General features: G+C 44.0%; 2 protein-coding genes across 3 annotated transcripts; one reads left to right on the forward strand and one right to left on the reverse strand.

The window, feature by feature from the left end:
- Positions 1 to 3890: 3890 nt before the first annotated feature.
- ccn4a (cellular communication network factor 4a) lies at positions 3891 to 8294 on the forward strand. Its single transcript, XM_068747481.1, has 5 exons — positions 3891 to 3938; positions 5488 to 5770; positions 6740 to 6994; positions 7710 to 7903; positions 7995 to 8294. The coding sequence occupies exons 1-5, from the start codon at positions 3891 to 3893 to the stop codon at positions 8292 to 8294; spliced, it is 1080 nt and encodes a 359-aa protein (XP_068603582.1).
- A 422-nt stretch (positions 8295 to 8716) lies between these two features.
- ndrg1a (N-myc downstream regulated 1a) lies at positions 8717 to 20285 on the reverse strand. 2 transcript variants are annotated; one of them, XM_068747102.1, is made up of 16 exons: positions 20148 to 20285; positions 15962 to 16040; positions 15371 to 15409; positions 13582 to 13687; positions 13237 to 13357; positions 12832 to 12894; positions 12671 to 12731; positions 12194 to 12280; positions 11987 to 12043; positions 11775 to 11878; positions 11597 to 11653; positions 11452 to 11503; positions 11323 to 11370; positions 10930 to 10965; positions 10568 to 10619; positions 8717 to 10147 (listed from the first exon to the last, which is right to left on the reverse strand). In XM_068747102.1, exons 2-16 carry the CDS (start codon positions 16016 to 16018, stop codon positions 9918 to 9920), a joined length of 1170 nt encoding a protein of 389 aa, XP_068603203.1. In that variant the 5' UTR covers positions 16019 to 16040; positions 20148 to 20285; the 3' UTR covers positions 8717 to 9917. The 2 variants fall into 2 exon arrangements, with proteins under 2 accessions (XP_068603203.1, XP_068603205.1); XM_068747104.1 differs by lacking the exons at positions 15371 to 15409; positions 15962 to 16040; positions 20148 to 20285 and adding an exon at positions 14080 to 14136.
- Positions 20286 to 21426: the final 1141 nt, after the last annotated feature.

A 21426-nucleotide genomic window follows, 5' to 3' on the forward strand; every position in this document is an offset into this window, starting at 1 on the left:
CAAAAGTTAGTCACTTTGGAATTTTGTCTTTTTAAACCATCAGCCATGCTTACGTGGCAGAATGAAGGTAAAAACCTTCATTCTCAAACCTGCAGAGATGTCAACGAATTAAGGCTGACAAGATTGGCTGCGAATATAAGGGATCTTGTATTAAGGCGTTGCAATACTGACAGGCTAGTGATTATAGCCTGTCAGTCAGTTTGATATGTTCAGAATCTGAGAACGGTTTCTGTAAAGCTTCAACAGATGCCTGATCTCAGCGTTATGTACACATCCGTAAGTCAAACAGCATCTTCTGGCATTTCCTGGCTGCATCACGTATCCCAGGGCTGCAGGTCAGCCAGGATAAACGTGGTGAGACAAAGCATACCAATATAGGGTTGGGCTAATGCATGCTGGGACTTTTAAAAAAAAAAGCAATTTATCACTGAGACATATCCAAATACAGTTATATGTTATGCGCTTTTGAAACTTAGAAGCTCTGCGAAGACTAAAATGGCCTTAGTCAGTATTTAGGTTGAATTGCACCCCAAAAGTTGAAGCATATACGCCTCACTGAGCTGCTGTTTGTTGAGACGCACACATCTATGTTCTAAAGGACGGCTTTTGTTCAAAGCAACGATCTAAAGAGGCGTCCGGATCTCGCAGCATCCTAAATCCCTCGCTTTGTCTGCCAGAAGTTATAAGCAAATAAACAAAGCAGCACCAAAAACACGATGCATTAAAAGTGTGTTTAAGGTATGTGTTGTTCACACGTAGGCAGCGATGAGCCGTCGCGCATCTTTTGGCAGCATCAATCTGCGATGCTAATGCTTGCAGGCTGGCACGGAAAAGGCACGCGTGACAGAGTGAAAAGGCATGTCTGTACCTGGGCATAAATCCCAGGGCAAGGCTGACATGAAGCGAGGAATTTCATCGCCGTTACCTGGTGTTCTTACACATGTTGATTTTTTTTTGGTAGCATAGAACTCAGCACAACTCAAAGCTAAACCACAAAACAAAGCTATATCTCATAAAACTCCTTTCTCGTCCGATTTTAGTGTTTGAATTCTTCGGCTTCACCTGATCTTAATCAAAATTAAAGGTTTAAAAATATAAAGACAGAACTGAAAGTGCTTCCATGCTGTTTTCTACTGTAGTGAGAACATCTGCCTTGAAATGTCATAGAAATAATAAGGCAAATGAGGTCAAGCTTGTGCAAATAGGAGTCAAAACTACAACAACAACAACAAAAAATCTATATAATATGTCTTGGAATTAAGATTGTATTCTTAATTCCTCTAAACTTTTTATTTCCATTCCCGTTCTAGTGTTCTCTTTTAAAGACGTGATATTAAGACAGGAAATGTCAGATAGAACTGTTCAACCAAAAGTTACAAGTCCGGCCTTTGCTGGGTCAGCCAATGGAAACAAGCTGCTAGAAGAGAATAATAATAGACGTTAAAAGCCTATTTTAATCCTGTGAAAATTACTCTTCGCCATTTTTGTGCAGCGATGTCTGCATTGATTGAGTGTGTATAAATCAGCTCTTGCACACGGAAACGCCGATACTGGACCTGACACAAACGTTGTCGTTGGCAGGACTGTGACTTTAGTAAATGGTTTTCAGATGGCGTGAATGGAGATTTATATCGGCATTTCTCTCCAGTAAATTCGAGTTATCATGGAGATCAGAGTCGAACGATCTCTCAGAAAAATAGCACGCCACTGATTAAAGTCTGTATTTAATTTACCGACCTTACTCACATATGGCATGCTGAGAGCGTTCCATGGAACAAAGCATTTCAAGAGATGACGCCATTATTTCAATTCAACTTCTTTGAACGATACCATTTATCCCCATTGATAAGTGTATAACGATGCTAACAAAGGATATACGCTACATCGCTACACTATGAGGAATGGCTAACTATTAAACTGATTTGAGTTCCTGTAGGTTTCTACCTCTGGAGCCAAACAGATGTTTTCCTCAGCGCATGAATCTCAGACCACAGCTATATAAAGAAAGTATAATTACTGGCCTGCTCTGAGCGCAGGCTGCCATATACGCGCGCCCTGTCTCTCACAGATGGAGAAAAGACTTATAGTTTAAGCATTGCGTGTCCAATGTATGACAAACAGTTGTTTGAGATTTGGGGCAACATGTGGACAGTTTTTTTCCCTTCTAGAGGGTAAAAAAAGATCATGTCTGCATAGAAGAGCATCTCAACTTATTGAGTTCAATACTCTCCATGTGAACATATTTATACATATATTTTAATTTATTTTAATGTACTTTTTTAATTCTCTTTTTATTGGGGAGGGATGTATCATTCGAATTTCAGGGTTTTAAACAGTTATAAAACATAATAAACGTATTCACTTTCTTTCCATAACTTAAATTAGAAGGTTCATACTGGCAGAGCCGTTTGTGTTGGGGTGGATTTTATGCCAATGAATCAGTGAGCGTTTGAGGGAATCCAGGTGCTGGTTATTGATGCTATTGAGCCAAGCGAATCACCTTCTTCATAATTCATGGACGGATGTGAAAATTGCATCAATCTTCTCGCCTAAATTATAGCAAAGTATATTAGGGAAAGACGTCAAACTATAGCTTTAATGAAATCGCACACTGGTGCTCTTTGTCTCGGCTTCCACTCTAATCCTTCCCCTTAAACAACCTTCACATTTAAACCATGACTAAATCATCAACCACCCTGAAAATCATACTGGCCGACAAACTGAGCCCTAAATCCATTTCATGAGGGAAGCTGGCAGCAATCACGTCGGGCCTGGCTTTCATAATGAAACATATTCTGCAAAGGCACTTGAACCGACAACAAGAACGACGCAGGCGAGCTGGCATGCTGATTGATGTCACCCAACGATGCATGTAAAGCTCTGTAGTTAACACTAATTACTGCTATCGAATCGGGCCATAAAATGAAGGACAGATGCTGACATGAGCCTGAACGGCACCACCTGTGGTTTGACGCGTTCCTCTCCTGTCTTTGTGTTGTAAACGTGGAGGACGATGAGGCGTCTGATGTGAGGGACGGACGTGTTGGAGCGTATAGGAACAGACCATGAGATGAAGGATAGATCCTAACATGAGCCTGAGTGGTGCCATAAGTGGTCTGAGATGGAAAGAGACAGGGTTGGAAATTGAGCGTCTTTAATCGTCTTTTACTCATCCATATTGAGTAGAAGAGTCAAACAGTCAAAGAGAGAAGTCAAGTCAAATTGATCTGTTTAGCACCCAATCATAAAAGTTATCTCAACACGCTTTCCAAGAAGAACAGGTCAGAACTGTGATCTTTATTCTCCAGAGACAAAACTTTGGAACACACTATAGATGTGAAACCAGCTCGCTAAATATTTGTAAAAGAAAGATAAAAACGTATCTACACTATCCTATTTTAGGTTCTTTCTACGCCTCCAATTAGAGTTTGCATAGAGTATATTAAATACTATAAAAAATACAATTTATTATTATTATCATCATACAAAAACTTGATTTCAATGGCATCTTAATGGTTCATGGTGAATTATTAATTCATGCTTTCATGCTGTAATCTCAGATTAACGCTGCGGTGAAGTGTGTGTGTGGGGGGGGGGGGGGGGGGGGGTGCTCTGCGAGGCCCTGAGTCCTGAGTGACTCTGCCTTTCGGTCACGCCCTGACCACAGCTCCGAGGAGGAGGAGGAAGGAAAGTGGAATGGAGGGAAAAGTGAAGAAAAGCAGTCCCCACTCAGAGGTATGCGGGGCTCGTCCTTTCGGGTCTTACGTCAGCCCGCACTCTCTAACCGGCTGTCACTTCGCGGCTCCCGCACACACACAGCGATCAGGACGGGAGGATGTAGCTCACGGAACTGATTCTGGATTCAATGCCTTTGGAGTTCCTCACCAGTGATGAGTTGGCTCCTGTTGTGGATTCTAACAGTTGGCGGAATTCAACAGGTGGGATGGAGGAGATATATATATATATATTTATATATTTAAATATAAAAAACGTGCATTAGGCTCTTTGAGATTTATTATTATTATTAAAATGTTTATTTATTTATGTTGTGCTTCAAATAGGTGTTCATTGGTGTGAAAAGCTATAGTCCTAGAGACTCAGTCTTTAATGCAAACTACAGAGCAGTAATACTTTAGACCTTTTTTTATTTATTTTTATTTAACCTCCCTCCAACTCTTTGTGGTAGCCACGTCTTTCTGCAAAACTAGTTGGATATTATTTTAGGGGTGATGCTTAATGTGTCAGTTATGACCTCATCGTTTTGTTCCCTGATAGTAGAATCTCATTCCACCTATTATGGTGCTTCCATTTTCCTCTTAGACGAGGGTCAGAAGATAAGTCAGAAAGCTGAGTAAACATGGGGAGGTACGGTAAACCTGACTCACTGACAGGTCATCTGTTAGCCTGCGCTCATTCCGGGGGGGTAACCTTGCACCGCGGGCTCCCTGACTGGCGCGACCTTAGTTTTCCTTTGTGATAGTTTACCACCCCCTCGTGGTCATCTAAGAAATTGCAGTTGTTTTCTTTTCTTTTTTGTGTGGCCAGTTCATGATTTATTATTTTATTATAATTTATTTTAAAAATAATTATATTTAACATCCAAATCGTTTAATTGCTGGATAGTAATCAAAAAAAGGCTTATTATACAAAACATCCTCTGTATATTGCAATTGTGATAAGATGCTGATATAATTAGGGAACAAGCAAAGGGCCCTGCTTGCATGAGACGAATAAGCTTCGTTTCCTCACAATTAATTGTGGATTAAGTGTGTGTGTGTGTGTGTATGTGTGTGTGCTTGCATATGTCAGTGTATCTCTGGTGAAGCTGCTGTTCCAAGCATGTGGATGTAATTATGCTTTTAAAGCCTCTTGGCTATATTAGACCTACAATGCACCTCTGACCTCGAGACCAGTCATCGATGTAGGAGCATGGATGAATACTCTGTCTGGGCTGCTGATGTGGCCATCCTTTTCCGGCCAAGCATCTGCCATTAAAACAAAGAATGATTGGCAAGATTCTGTGCAGCAGCTGCAGCTTTTTGATCTTGTCAGTGATAACTTCTGGAGTGTTATAGGGGCATATAAAAATGACAGATTTAACAGGATTATCTTTGCTGGGTGTTTAATTCATTGTAATATTCTTACTTGATTATTTGCACAGCGTGATTAGGCTTCTAGAGGCCTTGTGCCTTGTATTTCATGCATCAGGCAGTGTTAAGATCAGCTACTTTCTGAAATGGGAATGAAAGATTTCCTGATTGAGGATATTACGTGTTGCTTTGCCACGTAATAAAGGATGGCATTATGGCGTTGCGGAGACACAGTCTGCTTCTGATATATTGAAGCCAGGTTCCATTCATAATGGCACAGACGTCAGGAAGGCAATGTCCGGTTCAGCATTACAATAGTTAGCTCTAAACTGAATTGATCTTTTTAAGGAAGTTGTTTCTGAACTTGGATGAATATCTGTCATTTCCATCCCTCCAGGCCTACTTGCAGAATTCCACTGCCATGCCCCCAGCTGTCACATCCCCAGCTTTGGACGAGTACAACCGGACACAGTACTGCAAGTGGCCATGCGAGTGTCCTCGGGTCACCCCGGCCTGTCCGCCGGGCGTGAGCCTCCTCACGGATGGCTGTGATTGCTGCAAGGCGTGCGCCCGGCAAGTGGGCCAAGTGTGCAACGAGGCCGACACCTGCGACTACCACAAGGGACTGTACTGTGACTACAGCTCGGACAAGCCGAGGTACGAAAAAGGAGTGTGTGCATGTAAGTGTCATTCACCGAAACGGATCAAGCAAACCGCTTTCACACACAATGTTTGGATCTCTCTTCTGATGTGGGCTTCTTTTTTTTTTTTTTTTTACACTACTGATCTGTACATGCTGTATGTGACCCAATTGTGTTTCATGTGATGACACTTCTTTTCACAGCAGTTGCATTTCCACAGGTATGATGTAGCTCATTGCTAACGACGTGTGAAAGTAGCATATTTATTGATTGCAACACCTTCTGTGTTTGCCGGCGTCGGTTTATTTGTTTGTCCGGCTGTTAGCAACATAACTCAAAAGGTTCTGGGAGGATCTTGATTAAATTTCCAGGACATGTTGGGAATGTTACCAGGAACAGATTATTATATTTTGGTGATGATCCATAAGAGATCCTGGGTTATGGATCACGTTGTAATTTTTGTTAGCATTGCCATAAATAGAGCTTCAAAATGTGTTCCTCAATATCTCGGTTGATTGTTGACCAATGTTTATGGTATTTGACACAGTCATGTAGGGCGGGGATCTCCATCTCATCAACGAATTTCATCCTGATCTGATCCAGAATGACGTCGGGAAAGAATGTAAAATGTGAACATTGAAAACTCCATTTATGGATTCAAAAATCATTCACTTTTACTTTTCATGGTTGGTGTATAAAGATACCAATAACAATTTAGAGCCTTTTGGTGATGATCCAGATCACCATATGGATGGTGTAAACCAAATTAAGAGGGGAATGAGCCGCTTGGCGGAGGTCTGCGCTCTCTGAGTGCATTTCTAATGGTTAAACTTGTAATTTAATAGGCTTTGCTTTGCCTTAATTTTTGTGTATGATATTAGTTTGAACATTTCTCCTCATGCCAACTTTGCAGGTGAGTTTTTACAGCACACAAGCTAAGATGCCATGTGTGTGTGGTGTTCCCTGCATGTCTCTAACGGCTGGCTGGTTGTCGCTCCTCTCTGACAGATATGGTGGGAACAGGCTGCGAGCACGACGGTGTGATCTACCGGAACGGGCAGAGCTTTAAGCCCAGCTGTAAATACCAGTGCGTGTGCGTCAATGGTGCCATCGGCTGTGTGGCGCTGTGCACAGAGTCCCAGCCTCCACGGGTCTGGTGCCAAACCCCACGCCGGGTCAAGGTCCGGGGTCAGTGCTGTGAGCAATGGATCTGTGACGAACCCAAAAGAGGGCGCAAGACGGCGCCGCGGCACGCAGTCGAGGGTAGGAGGAAGCGAGCAGCATCTGGTGGCTTTCTTATGCGTGCTTGTAAATGTCATTCCTGCTCACTGAGCACAACACAGCTCACAATTAAGTCTGAAAACACCAAGACACGTTGTACAAAGGGAATATTTTAAGTATTGCAATGCAACAAATGAACGATAGGATGCTAGGGAATAAAGTTCTCCTTTTTTTAATCACGGTGATTTTAGATTATTCTGATAGTTTCATGGTTTTATAAGCATGATTATATGGCGAACATGGACAAGAACGAAAGCGCGAAAGAAATAAAACAGTAACTGAAAAACTGCCGTGTTTTAAATTGGCAGCCGAGGAACTGGAGGATCATAAAGTTTGGGTGTGCATGTCTGCAGGGACGGGCCGATCCTTGTTTTGCAGAAGCCCTCATGCTGATTCTGAGTCCCGTCCATTTTCCAGTCATTTAGTTGCAGTGGTAAAGTGGAGAATAATTTCAACAAGTATCTCCTTAATCTACTAATCAGCTCCAGATACATTCCAGAACTCAACCTATGCAGCCTATGATTAAAAGCAGAGACAATAGAAGGACATGGTGGCTGCTCTGCTGCTTTTGGTAGCTCAATAGAGGAACAATCCTCAACATTAAAATCGTGTCTGCACATGATCCAACATGTATCAGCAATATATGTTGCAGTTTTTAAGCATCATCTCCTCGCCTCACTTTTCCATGTCGCTCCAGCTTCCCCAGCTGAGGCCAGGAGCTGGCACAAGAACTGCATTACCCAGACTACCTCATGGAGCCCATGCTCAAAGACCTGTGGCCGCGGCTTGTCCCTCAGAGTCTCTAATGCCAATGAGCAGTGCGAGCTGGTCAAGGAGTCTCGCCTATGCAACCTGCGACCCTGTGAGGTCGACATCACCAAACACATAAAGGTAGCAGTTTGTTTATTTTTGTTAATCGTATGCCGGATGTCAAAACAGGTTTCCAGACTAAACACGCACTTCTTCTCTATTCCGCCATCAGCCAGGAAAAAAATGTCTGAACATCTACAGGGAAGATCTGCCTTCAAACCTCACCATCTCGGGGTGCACCAGCAAGAAGCCGTACAGGCCCAAATACTGCGGCGTCTGCACAGACGAGCGTTGCTGCATCCCTTACAAGTCCAAAACCGTAGACGTCGAGTTCGAGTGTCCCAACGGGGCCGGGTTCGCCTGGAAGATGATGTGGATCCAGGCCTGCTTCTGCAACCTCAGTTGCAGAAACCCAAACGACATCTTCGAGGAGCTGGAGAGTTATTACGGCGTCCCAGAGGTAATGAACTAGCCGAAGTCGGCCTGCGGGATCAACGCGCGTCTCTCTCATGCAATATTTTGTACCCGCAATGCGTCTTGATGATGTGCAAGCTTTTTTTTTTTTTTTTTTTCCTATTGGAAAAATCTGTAAATATGATAAAAGTCAAAAGTATACGCGTCTCCAGAACGGATTCGTAACACATGGTGCATCTTTGAATATTTGAGATACTGCTTCGCTAACGCAACAATATAAAGTCTGTGTTAATTTATTTATAGTGCTTTTTGCTTATGTAATAGCAGATGCAATGTTAATCAGATCCAACAGTTAAACCTTGTCTATTTTTAAGTCCTAGATGAGGCTTTCCTGTAAATATAAGTTGATAATAATAATAATAAAAAAAATATATTTTAGGACCACATGTTTAAATATGCAATTAAAAAGGATCAGGAAGGTTCAGTTACATGGTTTTTTTATTGTCTTTTTTATATATAAATACAAACTGTTATATCATTGTAATGCCTTTCTACAACATTAGACAGTTGTGCATCACATCTTTACAAAGCTGTGCACGTGTTCTACAAAGCATAATGTCGCTGTAGTGCAAGTAAAATAAGGGAGCAGAGGGTGTCGGGCAAGTCCTATGGCTATCCTCATGTTAGCATGCGGATCTATTACTTCACTCACCCCAGAAAAATCACAACCACATAGGAGCATCACACCCGAAAAGTGATTCCATGGCACATCTTTGTTCTATTGTGGTTGATTGCATAGAAATAATTGTAAAGAGGGGAAAAAAGGGGAGGGGGCAGGACTGGAGCCATTAATAAAGCATGATGCAAAAGCTTTTGGATTTGTGATTCTAGAAATGCATTTTAATCAAAGCACAACTTTAACCAAAGCTGAACTGTTCAAACAAGCAGATACTGTCAAGAATGAAACTCAAGGATAATGGACATTGTAAAGATTAAATAATATTCGCTTTATGTACACAATATACTTGAAGCCTGTCCCTTAATTAAAGTTAAGTAGCCATTTTCTGAGGCAAAATCCCATTTATATTTATCTGAGTGCCTCGCTATATTCTCGCCGTGCCTACGTACAAATGATAGCAATTCAAACATGGAAAAGAAAGAATGAATGAATGAGAAAATTACAGTGAGAAGAGAAAGTCATTTACAGTCGGGTATATTTGAGAAAGCTGCGTCAATATGTTGACAAAGGATAAAAATAGAGCAAGGGAATTTAAAATAAAATTTAAAAAAGTACGAGATTATGAGATGCATGTACAAGCTGATGCACTTGTAGCCACAGCTTCCTCTTGACATTCTCTGCTTCAGTGTCCTCAGATGCTGCGCAGCCCCTCACTATGCACTCACCTGCCCAGAATGGCAACTCAGGCGTGCAACAGATCCTGATCACTCACGCAAAAAGACCTCCCCACGTTTCCTCAGGGAATCTCAGATGAGTAAATGGTCAGTTGATGGGTACAGTTGATTTTCCCCAGGTACACCATCTTATCTTAACCTTCCACTTTATACGTGTGTGCGCATAGGAATGTGCATATGTGTGTGTGTGTGTGTGTGTGATAGTAAGAGGCGGCGCAGCACAAAACTAAAGGGACCTCGAGAGGTTTGGGTGTCTGGAGAGGTTCACTTAGCAGGACACTTCGGTGGACTTGGGCACGGATTGGTCCACGCCGCCGCCGGCCGTGCCGTCCACGGAGCCGCTTGTGTGGGAGCGGCCGCGCTGGTTGTCAGCCGTCTGGCTGCGGCTGCGGTTCCCCTCGCCGGTTTGGGCGCGGGAGCGATTGCCTTCAAAGGAGGTGACGCTGGAGTTCGAGGCGGTGCGGGAGCGGACCAGGCGAGTCATGCTGGCAGAAGGTACTGTGAGGAGAAGAAGAGGACGTTATTGGACTCGAGTGTTGACTCTGTAACAAACAATTAGGATTGCCCATTAAAATTAAGACATGATTTAGCACAAACTCTCTAGCTAATAATCCCCCCATGTGTTTGGAACGCAAACATTTACATCTCTACTGCTGTCCTTTGCACATCCTGCGGAACAATAAATGTCTCGCGTCGACCTCAAGCCGAGTGCACGTTGCGCCACACTGAGTCCACGAGTCATTTATTAACCGACATCCAGGCAGGCACGATAAGGAGAACGAGAGGCCCGAGGCTCCATCTCGCCCACAAGGCGACAGAAAACTCACCTTTTCCAGGTGTCAATCAGCATTTTAAGCCTCATAATTTCTGAGAAATCCGAAAAAAGCATGTTTGAGTGTGCGTGTCTCGAGGACGTACTGTAGCCCATGCCCTGGATGAAGTACTTGAACGCTTCCGTCAGCTTGGCGGGCTGCGGAAAAGAAGTAAAACTGAATTATTCCACTCGATTGCGTCACCTTGCCAAACTCAATCTCTCGTTCCAGGGCCTGAGATAAGACGGCTTCTCTGAACAGGTGCTGCACAGGGTACAGGATTACAGCCCGACAACTGCGGTTCATGTCCGGTACTTAATTAATGCTCTTAAGCGTAACCTCCCACCGTCATCCTCGCGCCCATCTGCACCTCAGCAATGATTATTTCCACAGCCGAATGAATGCTGTATATTTATTATTATGCGTTTGCTTCTCTTGTGGCAAACACCGACATACACACACACACACCTGGTCAACCTGGGGCATGCCGCCGCAGTCCGCCATCTGGTGAGGAGGAGGGGAAAACACAGAAGAGGCCATTAGCATTTAGCACGCTGGCACTTTGTGCATACACAGAGCAGCAGACACACGCCATTACCCCCAACATTACACTCTGCCCGTCCCATTTTAGCACACCAAACACCGTGTCCCTGCTCGTTTGCGGCTCATAAAAAGGTTGCCAGAGGCCAAATCAGGTGGGTCAGCTGCTTATGTGCGTGCACACAAGTGCGCCTGCCCTCCGGGGGATGCACGCGCTGAACCTCGTTTAATATGTCACCAGGTAAAGAGCAGAAACCTGCGCAATCTCTTCAGCCGACGAGTTTCCTGGCAAGGACTCTGTCATGTGAATGGGGACATTACCTTGAGAAGGGTGGTCTTTGTTGGGTCCAGTTTGGTGTTGCATTCAACCTACGGTGGGAAAATCCAATCGATTCAGCAGAGTGTCTTATATCATTCATTAGAAAGCGGTCGTGCCGTGCCGTAACTCACCACAGCCTCCACAGCAGGGGAGTTGTCACCGACCACCAGCAGAGATGGACACCTACATAGAAAAAAGAGAAGTTACAATTCAGTATTGGTGATTTTATGTTGAACGTAATACTGCAAAATATGCTTTACTTGATGGCCGACTTACTTGAGGGTTCTGACGTGGCTTCCAGGAACCGGCCTCTCAATTTCCAGATCTCTCCGACTGCAGAGAGAGCGAGAGAGAGACAGAGAGAGAGACATTTTATAGATGAGGTTACATTTTTTCCACCCCTCAACATAATCAACTTATTTAGAGATCCGGAAATGCTTCACGTCTCCGTTACCTTTCGTACGCCTTGACAAAGAGCTGCAGGTTAAACTGGTTCATGCCGGTGAGAATGTGGTGGCGGTACGTTACCACCAGGTCCTGGTTGTGATGGATCTCATCCTGTGGTGATCAGTTAACAAAAAAGATAAAAATCGCACTCAAAAAACACACTGCTTCATCCTACTGGAGTGCGATCTGGGTGAACTCATGACAAATAGAATACTGTACCTTTCCAAAGAGGTGGCTGATGAGCATGTCCGGCAGGGGATGAGTCAAGCCGCTGAGCTGGTATCAGACAGCAAAGAAAATCACATTTAGATTTCGCTCAACATTCATCTAGCATCGCTATTCCACAATTCCCTGTTAGCTTCCGGTAACAATTACAAACATGATGTACGACACAGCTGCATGTATGAGCCATTAGCACTGCCTTACCCTGTGTGCAGCCCAGTCTATCCATCCCTCAGCGCATGGGTTGATGTTGATGAGCAACAGCCCCTCCACCATGTTTGGGTAATCCAGCTAAAAAAAAAAAAAATGAAATGTAACATTTATTCATACAAAATGCAGCATTTTGTCTGCTCGATTTGAAAGAGTCTCTTAATTTGATTATTTTTCATGATCAATACATTTAAGAAAATTAATAAAATTGCACAATGGTGCACCCTTGGCCTGGTTCGGGGGGGGGGGGCAAGGAGCTATTTATCTGTCAGACGTCCTACTGAGCACAGCGTTAGTGTTGAGCTGATCTGGAACATTCCTTAGGCTTATTGTGTCTCAGCAGGCTCGAGCAAAAAAAACAGCAATATAGTTCCAGAAATCAACAGCACAGAGAAACATTAGCTGACTTTGTTTATCCTAAAATGATTAAACCCCAGACCTGTTAAGCCTGATTTGCGAGAGGAAACTCACAGCGAATCTGGTCAAAATGTAGGCCCCAGCGCCGATGCCGATTCCAATGAAGCTCTTGAGCCTGCAGTGAAACGGGCGGCAATACTGTTAGGACAACAGGTTAGAAACAAATCCTAGAAGAGGGTGGGAAATGCTCGGATGAAAACTGAAAATTAACGTACCCAAAATGCTTCAGCACCAGCGGAATGGTCTCAGAGATTTGATCCATTGAAGGGTATTCGTATCTGGAAAATATTGTTGTAACCTTTAATCGTTGCGGCCATCTAACCAGTGATCTATAGAATTTATTGCTGCCAATATGAGCTTGTAGTAGCCATCTGCGTTTTATTAAGTGTTCCATATCGCAGTCGCTCCGAGCCGCGTGAAGGCAAAGTCCCACCATCGAAACAGAGATTAGACCGAACAAGACAAACGCACATCTCGGGGGGGGGGTAACACCGCCTGCCTAACTAGGTCGTCTTAAGTACATCCGCTGTGATCTACCTGTGGAGTCAAGGGTCACAGACTGCTCAGCATATATTAAGTGCCGGCGAGTGTGTGTGTGTGTGTGTGTGTGTCTGGCTCACCCAGTGGAAAAGGTGTTAGCTCCCTCATGCTGCCCAGGGGCATCAATGTGACAAACAGCAAAGTGCTGCGTGATCTCCAGCATGTCCTCGTGGTTGAAGAGCGTGTCCCAGCAGGTTTTGTCTGTAATAAGGTCAGAAAAAGCATGTTTGTTATTCCCAAGTAGGAATAACAATGCTTCATGCATGCAAGTCAGGGTATTTTTTACTGGAAGGCAATTTGATGATGCAATGTAGCCCCTAATGGCACGAAGTTAGCACGAGTAACCCAGTTTGGAGCCCACGCGGCCAGGCGTTAAGCACAACAACGCATTTTTCACTTAGAGCTGCACAAGCAGCCAGGCTTACGGTTCAGGCCAATGTCATGCATGGTGAGGAGGAATGGTCTCTCAGCCTTGGGATTCCCCTTCATTGTACAATGCATCCTTCCATAAGGAGTCTCCACATCATGCTCCTAGAGGTGCAAAAACAAAAATGACCATTTAGTCAAATCTACAAGGGTAGAAAAGGAAAAATTCAGTGTCGACAAGTCCAGGAATTCAGCTTCATGTTCAAAAAGACAAGAAAAGGAAAATTGCACCGCAACACTGTGTCAAGCAACAGAGTGATATTTCAGAGGATCACATTCACAGCCGTTACAGTCCTAAACGGCAGGAGGCAGAACTCTCGTTTATGAATTTGGCTCATTTTATGTATGACTTCAAAATGTAACTTTTTTTTCTTTAACTTACAAACCAAATTCAAAAGCTTTAAAATATATACAGCATACGGTATATATTCCCAGCATGATCCAACAGGTCAACTGAAAACTACTACGCACAGACATATCAATATTAATCTACTCACGGTCACTTCAATTTCAGTGACGACAATCGTTTCCACGTCAGAACCCTCCAGCACCATGTTTGCAGAACCAGAGTTCACTGCTGTTCACTACTGAATAGGTCGAGTCGCACTTGCTCCCAGAGCTGCAGATCCAAATGTTTGGTGAAGCTTTGCTCTCAGAGCTGCATTTTATACCCCGACTTACCAGATGGCATTAAAGCTGCTGGACTCCCGGAGAGCCTGCAGGCTGGTCAAAACAAGCTAACTCCCAACGAGCAGATCCCTAAATTGGATCAGCCGACTCCAGCCAGGGGGGCATTGGCTATTGGCTGTGATTAATCAATGAGAGAATATGTTGAATAAATGAGGGCGGAGAATATGAACATACTCCACTAAAAAAAAATGATTGTGTTTTTCAAAGAAATGTGATTAGCAAATAAAACAAAATAAAAAAATGTTTTTTTAGATATACCAATAAATGTCATGACAATGGTATTATAAAAGTGAAAGTAAAAATGATTGTGTTTATGTATAAAAATCTATATTTTAACCAAAAATAACAAATAAAAATCCTCATCAAGCCCCAGCCCTGACCTGCATGTCGAGCAAAAATATCCCATGCCCTGTTGGACTGCATCGGATCTACTCTTAAAAAAAAAGGAACTTCCAAAGGGGCGTCTGACCTGTTTACTGGATGTAAACATCCGAGCATCCACCTTGCTGCTCCGCCTACCCTCCGCCTCTGCAGCACACGAGCACGTAAGCGGCACAGACAAGATAATCCTGCAAGCGTGTCTGCAATTGCACACCGATGTTTGTGAATGCATGTCGGAGGCGCAACGTGCAAACATCATTTATGACTAATGTCAAACTCGCCCTGGGATCCATCCAGGCGGCATGGAAGGATTGAATACTTAATGCTGAAACGGCCCTTCTGATCAGGGATCCGAGATGCCCAGCAACGCCCACGGAGTCAAACGTGTGTGTGTGTGTGTGAGAGAGAGAAAGAGTGAAAAGGTTGACATGTCCACTCCACAGTGTGTTTTATCACTTTCAGTCGCTGAGTGGATTAGCGGAGGCCCAATTAGATTTCGGTCCCAATAAAATCCCAGCAAATGAAAGGTCATCAGCGAGATTAATGAGCCACTGCTTGTTCAGAGGTGGAGTGTTCCTCTTCAACCACTAGGTGGAGCCAGACTAGTTGCAGAGTGAAGTACAGAATGTGACCAGTGAAAGTCATACAAGCTCCAAATGATTGGGTTCAACCTTTGGGGGGTGGGGGGTCGTATGTGTCCGGTTTGTGCAAAATTACCTTGACAACAACGAGCTTCTGGACGGCTTCTCTCAGGCCCTGAAAGAAAAGAGCAGAGATAAGAATAAATACAAGTAACGCAATTGGCTATAATCTGCATATCAGATAAATTATTAATAATTATTAAACTTTTTTCTTTGAAGGGGGGGGGACAACGGTGAATTTAGAAGAAGAAACATTATACATGAGCGATTTTCAAAATTGGGATCGAGACATTCATATGTTTGTTTCTTCTTAAGCCCCTTTTCAAACCCCTTCTTCTTAAGGGGTTCGAAATCTTGGCCGGAATTTGACATGATTTTTAGCAAATATTTGGATGATATAAAAATGGCTGACAGCTTTGTGTGGGGTATCTCCTTAAAACAATCTGCGTCAGACTCCCTTGTTGCCTACTTGTATGAAACAAAACTGCCATGCAGTGGAGATTGTGTAACCGCTGCATTTGAAGTCATAACTAAATGAGTTTCACTGCGTCCTCTCCAAAGTTCTCACCACAGTAGCTTGAAAAAGAAAAGCTATTTGTCCTGTGCAGTTCCAAAGAAATATGTCTGAGATGTCTCTTCAAAACTTGGCTGTGCTCAGAGTACGTACCGCCAACTCGCTGTCGACCAGCAGGGGTTTGGACTCAACAACCTGGATGTCATCCATTTCAAAGAGCTGCAAAGCCTGGCTGGGAGAGAGATCAGAAAGGTAAGGGAGTGGCTGGCAATCAACAACAACAACAACAACGACGCTATTTTAAAAACCTTTTGCAGCTCGAGTTTAGCATTCAATGACTTTCTGCTATTTGTTGAGGGCTTTTCTGATTATTTGTTTTTATCATCCCTGAAGGGAGACAACCAGGCGGCTTGAGTCTTATTTGAATTTGGGACTTGCGTGTCTTGTGAGAGAATGTCCTCAGATGGACGGCGCTTCGCTCATGAAAAAGGAAAGCTGTATTTACACAATGAATTAGGAAGACGGCTCCCTTTGACTCATCTGAGAGCGATGGCGGTCTACAGGTGATCACAAGAAATGTTTCTTCCTTTGCCAGTCTTTTTTTAAAAAAGAAATATGCATTTCACCTTGGACTTCCAAGGTGAAACATTTATCACTACATTTTCTGAGCATCTATTAACTTATCCAAGAGTAGCAGCATTCATTATTCATACAGCCCATGTTTCCCCCATCATGAGTCATGTTTAGTGAATTAAAAATATCATTCATAAAACATGTTCATACTAGAATGCCTCCCTGTGCATCAATGCATATCAAAGCCCTTTCTGTGACCCCCCCCCCCCCCCCCCCCCCCCAGCACTTTGGTGTTGGAGCCACAGATTGCATAACACTATACCTGCTGCAGTTACGCAAGCTACATCATTAGCAACTTTCAAATCCCTTCAAAGTTTCCTTTAATGGGAAAGCAGTAACTTTAACGCCGACGTTTAACTGAAGCTTATTAATGATGTTATCATTTCAAACTGGATCTCAAACCTCATAAAAGCGTGGCAAAGGTCGGTGGGGCCGCTGTTTGAACAGCGAGGTGGGTGTGTTTCTCAACCACACACACACACACACAGCAGGTGAATAAGATACGTGATCGTAGTCACGAACACAAAGGAGTACAGCTACACGTGTAGAGACCTGTGTGCTTCAATCTTTCGAGCACATGACGGGCCGCCACACCTTGAGACACCAGAGAGGTGGAAGCTCAGGCAGATTGGGAATGCACCCCCCCACCACCCCCCAAAAAATATATATATATAAAAAAAGAAAGAAAGAAAAGGGGGAACATGAAGAGGATCCAGGCATTTAAACGTTGCGTTGGAGACAGCGCTGCATACAAATCAAATCAGTCAGTTCAGAGAGCTCTTTGTCCGCTGGCACCGCTGGCTCCTCAAAGCCCGGGCCCTGTCCTCCTTTCACCCTCCCCACCGAGGGGGGCCATCACTGACCCGCAAACATAAGAAGCTGTGGACACCCATGATCCCCCCTCTAGCTCTGTGTGTTCTGCACATTCCTTTTGCATTTGTCTTGGTTTCAATCACGATGTTTGCTCTTGCCAGACTCCATACATCTGTTCGGTGGTCTCTTGCCCTCTCTCTCTCTCTCTCTCTCTCTCTCTCTCTATCTGCATTTGTGTTCGCCTTGTGTTCACCAACAGAAGGCTAATCAACCTACAGGACAGCGGTGTGGTCATCAGAGCAAGGTGGTCCTTTTCTAATGTGGAGATGTTTGCGCAGCAGAATACGCCCTTGACACCCCCCCACTGTCAGGGAAAACAGAGACTGGAACAAGCCAGATCGCACAATAGCACAGAGGAAGAACAACAGGTTCATTTTTCTGCCGAGGCCCTCAAAAACATGGCTGCCATCGCACAGCAGGGGCTTTGTAAGAGAGGACATGAAATCAGCCCCCGCCGAGATTCCACAGCCATGTGAGAAAGGGCACGTTCATGATTTTCAAAATAAGAAGACTCGGGATGTTTCAGTTCAGGGAAAACGAGAAAAGCACTCAGAGGGCGCAGACCTCCGCCAAGCAGCTCGTTACCCTCGGAGTTAGACTTACGGCGTCCACGTGGTGATCTGGATCATCACCAAAACGTTATAAATCGTTCTTGGTATCTTTATACACCAATCATGAAAAGTAAAAGTGAATCAGAGTTGATGTGTATTTTTAACTGATTTTTGAATCAGTAAATGGGGTTTTCAGTGTTAAAATTTTAAAAACATTTCCCCGACCTTATTCTGCATCGGATCCAGGTGAAATCCAAAAATCGCCACAGAGCTAACTAACCAGTATTAACTAATCATTTGAGGACATATCATGGCAACTGTTAGCAGGCTGGCAGCAGAGAGAGAAAGAGACTGGCTGGGGAGCAGGCTGAGGCAACTAGGTCACCTGCTGTTTGCACCAGTGGGGCATTTCAAACTGTTCACATTGCCTAGCTAATGTTTCACCTGGCCAAGGGTGGGGGGGTGTTAGTTTAAAGCCACGGGATCCAAATCCAAAGCAAAGCGATACAAGTTGCAGCTGCATCGACATTTCTTATATTAAAATGTTTCTAATTAATTTCACAGATGTTTAAAAACAACCACATTAATCCTAGCTGAAGACATAAAGTGTTCCTTTACTGTGGCTGCAGGGGTGTGTGTGTGTGTGGGGGGGGGGGGGGGGTCTGCACACTGGGTTCATTCCTAACTGGCTTGGTGACTAACCACGCCAAACCAGTTCCTGAATTTGCAGTGAGCTGGGGGCGGTGGGGATGGGTGTCAGTATAGTTTGCAGGCTGTGGGAGAAGAAAGCAAACTATTCACTCAAACTGCTTTGGTCTGGCAGAAGTGAGACCGTGTTATGCAATCGTGAACAGGAAACAGGGGGGGGGGGGGGGTTAGGGTATCGACTCGGGACGATCTGAAATGTGCAGCCCAGCGTCAGCAGACAAATGCAACGCACTGCAGCAGTTAGAGAAATAATAATGATCGTTTGTTTGACATAAAGTCTCGTGTAAATAAGCGAGGCAGGACGCAAGACTCGACTCAAAGTCCAATTCATTCGTGCAGCTTCAACAAAAAGCATGGATATCAGTCTTTATTCGCCAATTCCTGAACAAAAGCGCTGTTTATTTTAAACTCTGAAGATTATCGTAAACAGAAAGATAATGTTATTCGAGCTTAAGCGGGAAAACACTCGTGCAAAAAGCACATTAGTGCTCGTTTTACACTGCAAATCCACAGAGGTGAGACACGACTTTAATCCGGAAAATCCAAATCACAAAACAAAAACAACGTTTTGGGCTCAAAGTCTTTCCATGTTTGCAGAAACAGACAAACGTATGCACAGATTAGATTTTTGGAACGACGGAACCAGAGCTGGGGTCATCCTTCCTCTGTTGCCTTGATGCAGCTTTTAAATGCAGGGGGTGTTGGGCGTGGGGGGGCTCCGGATCCATCTGCAGAAACAATGATTGCTTTCCTAAGCTTTGGGAACTCGTTTTAATCCCTGGTTCTGAACTATCAGCAGAGCAGCAGCAGGCCTGCTGGACTAAGCCGACTCAGACCTACATTTTCAAATTGGAAGAAGATATCAAAAATGTTGAAAAGGGGCTCTCTGGTAAACCTTTGAGGAGGGGGGGGGGGGTTCAGTTCGGTTTGGAGGACCATTGCGCAAGACCTCCAAACCAGATTCATTATTATTTTTATATTTTTTGCGGTCTCAAAATCGAAAGTAGCACATCTTTGAAGTCCCTGGTTTGTTTCGTTTCTGTAGCAACCAATGATTGCCTGCTTTACCTCCTTCATTTATTCATCACTCACTCATAAATTGCGTTCGTCCCCTTCCCTCCGCCCAACAGCAAGCATGTTAAGTTTTATTCTCTTTATATCCACGCTATCACGTAAATGGGGCGGGGGTGGGGGGATTTCCTTCATAATACTCATGTCTGCTACATTTATCAGAAAAGCTTATTCTGCGCCAAGTGTGAAAATCATTCCGATCTCTGATCCTCTGCCCAAGAATACGCGTCAGACAGGAGGCGCCTCACCTTGACTACAAAAACGCGCACGCAACTGTAGTTCCTCCGTAATGAAATCACAAATAAGTTGCTTTGAGATTCCTGTCAAAACTGGGGCGCGAGCAGAAACATCTGGCGTTACGCACACAGGAACGGCGAACATGTCCCGACGCGCTGACAAAAAAAACACACAGCCAACATACGCAAAGACGGCGATTCCAGCAGCATTGTGTGTGTGTGTGTGGGGGGGGGGGGGGGGTGTTAAGATTTGAGGCCGAATCCTACCTGTTGTTTCAAACTTCGGATTTCCCCAGATGTGAGCGCGCCCAAGTCCCCAAAAACCGGGTTTCTTTCTTTCTTTCCCCCCCCGCTTTTCAAAAGTTGCGCAGGACGCACCAGTGACAAAAGCCTTTCTTTGTTTACGCCGTGAAGCGCAAGGCGGATGTACGAGGGAATTTTTATAAAGCCTTGGGGCGTGCAGGCCGGCCCACTTTCCCTGCTGCTCTGTCCATTGGGCAACAGCAGCTTGATTATTTCCAGCAGTTTCATGATGAGGAAGCCGAGGCTGAACTTGCGCGATAGGTCGCTCCCTGCTGTCTCATCACAACTAATCCCCGAGTTAGAGTTCTGTCTTTCTTTTCTTTTGTCTATTTGTCTCTTTTTAAAACCTCGCTTTTCTGTTTTTTGATGGGTTTGGTGATTTGTTTTTTTCTCTTTCCACTGGGAGAGATTTATGTGGAAGGATCCACGGCGCTCCTTCACTTTGAACCGATGGCGTGTGGATGGGAATCATTTCATATCAAGTCCAATGCAATAAAGAAATACCTCGACATACGAGCGCTTTGACATACGAGTGTTATCCGAGCAACTTCCAGATGTTGCCGCTAAATGGCCGCGCCGCTCCGAGCGCGCTTCACTCGTTCAGTTCGGGTCTTCGCCACCTTCCGTTCTCGTCTCCTGCGCGTCTCCCGTGTTGCGTTTCCATTATTGCCGTGATTTTCAAAAGGCAGAACTATTATGTCCAAGTTTATGTAAGAGTTACGGATTAAATTGTCTACATACAGTCCAACCGAAGGTAAAATTCATAGTAAAATCACATTTTATATTGCAATAATACTCATTTATTATATTATTTGCGTGTATGTTTATATCTATATAGCAATTTAAAAACTTTCGGCCGTAAAGGATTAAATTGTTTTCAGTTATTTTATATGGGGGGGGGGGGATGATTTGACATATACGAGTTATTTGAGTTACGAGCTCGGTCCAGGAATTAATTATACTCGCATGTCAAGGTATATACTATACAAAAAAAAAATATTTTACTCCTGATCACAGCAGAAGACATATTTTGAGTGCGTTTGAGTTCTTTCCTGATTGCGTAAGCCGGTGAGGAGACTGGAATGCGGCCAGCCCTTCAGCCTTGTTTTAAAGCCAAACGGAAATAAATCTACTGAAGTGTACTACTGTTGTCTTATAGGTGACAGTAAATTACATACTTATCTGCAATAATCCTCTTTGTGGCTATGACTTCAAAGGAAAATATGACAATGTCCTCTCTACG

This window comes from Brachionichthys hirsutus, chromosome 13 (assembly GCF_040956055.1).
Source record: "Brachionichthys hirsutus isolate HB-005 chromosome 13, CSIRO-AGI_Bhir_v1, whole genome shotgun sequence".
NCBI classification, from domain to species: Eukaryota; Metazoa; Chordata; class Actinopteri; order Lophiiformes; family Brachionichthyidae; genus Brachionichthys; species Brachionichthys hirsutus.

Bases quoted from the DNA above. Each gene is read 5' to 3' on its own strand.
- ccn4a (XM_068747481.1), top strand. From the start codon at position 3,891: ATGAGTTGGCTCCTGTTGTGGATTCTAACAGTTGGCGGAATTCAACAG. The intron at 3,939-5,487 runs GTGGGATGGAGG...CCATCCCTCCAG, and splicing joins CAGTTGGCGGAATTCAACAG to GCCTACTTGCAGAATTCCAC. The intron at 7,904-7,994 runs GTAGCAGTTTGT...TTCCGCCATCAG, and splicing joins ACATCACCAAACACATAAAG to CCAGGAAAAAAATGTCTGAA.
- ndrg1a (XM_068747102.1), bottom strand. From the start codon at position 16,018: ATGGATGACATCCAGGTTGTTGAGTCCAAACCCCTGCTGGTCGACAGC. The intron at 12,732-12,831 runs GTACGTTAATTT...GTTTCACTGCAG, and splicing joins CTGGTGCTGAAGCATTTTGG to GCTCAAGAGCTTCATTGGAA. The intron at 10,966-11,322 runs GTAATGTCCCCA...CCTCCTCACCAG, and splicing joins CAAAGACCACCCTTCTCAAG to ATGGCGGACTGCGGCGGCAT.